General features: G+C 33.2%; 1 protein-coding gene across 2 annotated transcripts; it reads right to left on the bottom strand.

Moving 5' to 3' along the window:
- Positions 1-448: 448 nt before the first annotated feature.
- Positions 449-2,524, bottom strand: LOC105116851 (Pseudouridine synthase family protein). Of its 2 annotated transcripts, none has more exons than XM_011014349.1 (6): positions 2,337-2,524; positions 2,123-2,228; positions 1,718-1,857; positions 1,273-1,635; positions 1,013-1,075; positions 449-836 (listed from the first exon to the last, which is right to left on the bottom strand). In XM_011014349.1, the coding sequence occupies exons 1-6, from the start codon at positions 2,436-2,438 to the stop codon at positions 600-602; spliced, it is 1,011 nt and encodes a 336-aa protein (XP_011012651.1). In that variant the 5' UTR covers positions 2,439-2,524; the 3' UTR covers positions 449-599. The 2 variants fall into 2 exon arrangements, with proteins under 2 accessions (XP_011012651.1, XP_011012650.1); XM_011014348.1 differs by having other exon boundaries at positions 2,331-2,523.
- Between the last annotated feature and the right edge of the window lie 1,847 nt (positions 2,525-4,371).

The raw sequence follows: 4,371 nt of genomic DNA on the forward strand, positions 1-4,371 counted from the left end.
GTTATATACCTGCCTAATGCTCTCGATCTCTTTGCATGCTTCAGTCACTCAAATCCCATAACAAATAAATGTATGTTTGAGAAGTTATATAACTGCCTAATGCTCTCGATCTCTTTGCATGCTTCAGTCACTCAAATCCCATAACAAATAAATGTATGTTTGAGAAGTTATATAACTGCCTAATGCTCTCGATATGGCAATGAGAAAAATTGCCCACGCATGGTTTGTGAAGTCTTGTTTGAGATTAAATTGGCAAGTGTTAAAATGGGCCTTTTCAGCACCATAGATAAACCATGGTTCCAATTCACAATATGCGCATGCGCATTTTGCATCAAGTTCTTCACAATAAAGTACAGTATGGATAAATCTTAGTTTATATGATTTCTGATTTGCATTATCTTAGTCAGTTTCTTTTAGGAACAAGCAATGAAAATTGAGAGCTGTTTTGAAACACACAAACATGATGGCTAAATGTATTAAAAACAGCATGAATATTGACTAATATTTCTAGAACATAACAGGATTGCATTTATATCTTTAAAATCAGATAATAATTATTTCTTTATCTTCCCACTGCAAGTGTTTAGGTAATGAATCTCTTAATAAAATGGAACCTTACACTTGCTTATGCTGTGATGCCTACCAAGACTGGTTGTAGGGCAACCTAATGGAAGTTGCAGGTACTCTTCATTATACTTAACAGCTACAAGACAGAGTCCATGAGGTGGGGCAGCCAAGGTATATTTAGCGAGCTCCTTGCGATCACGAGTAGCTAAAATCTTTGGGACAATATCAGGAGCAATTGCTTCCTTGCCAATTTGGAGCAGCAAAGCAACCTACAAAAGCGAAGATCAGAAAATTTCTTGTGAATTGTCAGAAGCCATCTCCAAGAATTAGCTCATGCTGACATCCCAAAAACTGAGCATCATTCATTATAGCTAACTCCTGATTGCTACATTCCAACATGTAAAAGCTAACTTCATGATTCAGATTTCTAAGAATTATAATTTACCATGTTCCGCACTTGTCTATACATGAAACCGGAGCCTTCAACTTCTAGCTGTAGGAGAGCTCCCTGAATAATAATAAAAGAAAATAGTCCATCTAAAAGACCGGTATTTGATTATGATCAAAGAACTCAAAAGAAGATATTCAAGAAGAGCATGTACAATTTGGGTTGGAACCAAGTCCAGTCATTCAGTGGCAATTAAAAGGACAAATCAAAGAAACCAATCCATCTTTTGGAGCAAGATCATTATGGGATTTGATTACCATTTTGATGATATCAAATCGAAAAATAGTCTTCACTGGATTTGGCACTCCATCATTGCGTGATGAATTGACAAAAGCAGAGAAATCACGGGTTCCAATAAAATGATTTGCTGCTTCTCTCATTACAGCAGCATTGAGTTTATGAGTAACATGGTATGCATACAGACGCTGAAATGGGTCCATGACAGCATCATTAAATATCTTGTAGTGATAAGTCTTTCCCTTGGCAGAAAATCGAGCATGGAACTCAGGAACTACAGCACTAATTTCTCTAACACGAATGTCAGGAGGAAGGAGACCATTGAGAGCTGCATGAATGCTATCCAAGCTGTCATAATTGAAAGGTGTAACAAAGTGTGCCACCTGGAATCTTAACTGAATGTAAGCTTGTTTTTTTCAATCAATGGATGCTAGTTGGACACTCAAAAGAGTAAGAAAGTCAGACCTGACCCCAGGCATGCACTCCTCCATCTGTCCTACTGGCACCAACTAAATGAAGATCCTTCCTTTCAAGCTTTGTAGCTCGAGTTAAAGCTTTTTCTAGAATGCACTGTATAGTTGGAGGGGTTTGCTGAAATTGCCAGCCTAAAATTTTTAACTCCACAAGGTTAAAGATAATCAGAAAATTAAAACTGTACATGTTGCAGCATAGACATGAACATATATAATTTTGGGCATGTTTGAATCTTGTTGAACAGACAAGATAAAAGGAGAGGACATTCTTAACATACAGAAAACAGCAAGAACGAAGGCCATTATCGATAATAATGATAGCTAAGAAGAAGAAACTAGAAATTAAGAAGCTCAAGAAAGGAGAGAGAACGATAAGTAGGAACGAGGGGAAAGAAACCTTTATAGTGAGTGCCATCATAAGATATAAGTAAGCGCCACTTAAACCCATCAACGGTTGGCTTCAATACCGTATTAGGATGTTCTGCGCCACCACTGCCCACATCCTGTTCTCAGAAAAGAAAAGAAAAGAAAAGGAATATAACATTTCATCATCTGCTTCGGGGCAAACAACAAAAACCAAAAAGAGAGATGGGTTTGGTGCTTACTCTTACTCTCACAGAGGTGTTACTGGATGAAGAAGGAAGAGTAGTCAGAGTTGTAGGTGGAAGAGAAGGAAGGGCCGCCGCTGCAGCAACCCCACCATAACATGTCATCTTTTGGTTTTGGATTGGAGAGAGCTAATTTCAGTTTTCCATCTATCCCAAGTACTAAGGCAGGCCCTCCTCCTTTATCATCCCTCCCCTTTCCCTCGGCCACTTCCAAACTAATTGTCTTTACCAAACGGTACCGTTTCTTGTCGTGTCTGGTCTTGGGAGGCTTTTGGGTAAATTTAAATTTCCTATGGATGTTTATGTGCTATTTTTAATTTTATTCCAAAGATTCACCAGACTTGTTCTTTGTAAAAATTATATATTTACATGATATTTTTAAGAGTATAATTTGAAATCATTATGTTAAGTTTTTTAATTATTTTTAGAAGATTTTATAAAAAAAGTTACTAAACTTTTATTTTCGACAATATATCATTCTTAAAAAAATAGTATATAATATAAAAAGAAGTTGAATAAAGAATTTTTTTAACGTAATTATATCAAGCAACCCACAACAAAGATAATACAATTCCCTTCAAACTAATAAATCAGATTTAATATGAATATGTCACAATAAAAACTTATTTTAAGGCACTAGCATTATTAGAGTAAAAAACTCTCACATAACGAATATCAATTTTCGAACGATAAGTATAAAAAAGACGTTACAAGGTCAGTTATAACTTGATAAGTCGAATTTGTTTTTTATCCTAACAAAGAAGACGTGTTGCACCACACAAAACAAAAGTTTATTTCATAAATTCATTGCTACTAAAAATTTCAGCTTACAAAATCTTATATAATAGTTTAACTAATAACCTTAAAAACCCTAAAATTTGTGGGCTAATATTTATTCACTCACAATAAACACAAATAAGATATGTTAACTAAGTCCAAAGATGAAGAAAATAATAAAAATAACAAATCTAGCACATAAACTAAAGTTGTTGCATTTAATTAAAAAAATAATTTAAGATAAATAATTTTCCTAGTTTAAATAATGTCATGAACGAAATTCTCATTCTAGAAACACTAAAATTTTTGTTGCCATATTTAGATATCCAAAATAAGCTAGGGAATTGATTGTTGAAGTTATTTTCCCTTTAGTTTTCTTGTTTGTTTAGGATAATTAATTATAACTTTAAAAAATTATCTCAAAACATAGAAATAATTGTTGCCTTTCTTTAACCTTCTTTGTAGGATTAGAAAACTCTTCAAAATAAGCTAATCAATTTGTCATTAAATACCACAACTATTCTTTACTTGTGTAGCTAGGATTAATAAGGAATCCTTGTAATAAAAGGATTTTGAAATGTTATTAAATCCTTATCACACTTGAAAACTATGTTGCAATCTATTAAATATCCTTATAGAACTAAGAAATTCTAAAAATAAGATGTCACATCCTTGAAAAAAAAGTATCATTGTTAAATAAGAAGTTCACAAATCAAAAAGAAGTAAATAACAAAATTCATACAGCTTGTTGTGACATATATTGCAGACCTTTCCCAACTCTAATTAACCTAAAATTATATCCCAACATAGAATAATATTTCGGGAAACTCTAGGTATAATTGAAAATAATGTTTGTCTTTCATTGAATTTGCTTATAATAAAATTATGCATTATACTACTGTTTTTTCTTATTTTTAAGTGATTTATGATTTTAATCCACTAACTCATATGAATTTAATATATTTGCCTATGAAAAAAAAAGGTAAGTTTAGATGGTGAAAAAAAGAGATAGTAAGACAACTCTATGAGAAAGTTTAGCTATAAATTTAGAAAATAAATAGTTTGTATGCCTCCAAACCAAATAAAGATCGCAAGCAGGATGTTTTCTAAATAAGTGACTGGGTATGGATGCATATTGCTTGACAGCTTTTTATGATCGGCTTGTTTTAACTCGCAAGTGCACGAGTGTGCGATGTAGCAATTAACTCGGTAAGATCGAGGTCATATCCACAGAGAGCTAGATTTGGAAATTAAGTTAGGT

Source organism: Populus euphratica, unplaced genomic scaffold (genome assembly GCF_000495115.2).
Source record: "Populus euphratica unplaced genomic scaffold, PopEup_1.0 scaffold1074.1, whole genome shotgun sequence".
Classification (NCBI taxonomy): Eukaryota; Viridiplantae; Streptophyta; class Magnoliopsida; order Malpighiales; family Salicaceae; genus Populus; species Populus euphratica.

What these genes read in the sequence shown, in the direction of transcription:
- LOC105116851 (XM_011014348.1), bottom strand. Translation starts at nt 2,438, where the DNA reads ATGACATGTTATGGTGGGGTTGCTGCAGCGGCGGCCCTTCCTTCTCTT. An exon ending in ACACCTCTGTGAGAGTAAGA is followed by an intron (nt 2,229 to 2,330) that starts GTAAGCACCAAA and finishes TTCTGAGAACAG; the next exon opens with GATGTGGGCAGTGGTGGCGC. An exon ending in GAGTGCATGCCTGGGGTCAG is followed by an intron (nt 1,636 to 1,717) that starts GTCTGACTTTCT and finishes TTAAGATTCCAG; the next exon opens with GTGGCACACTTTGTTACACC.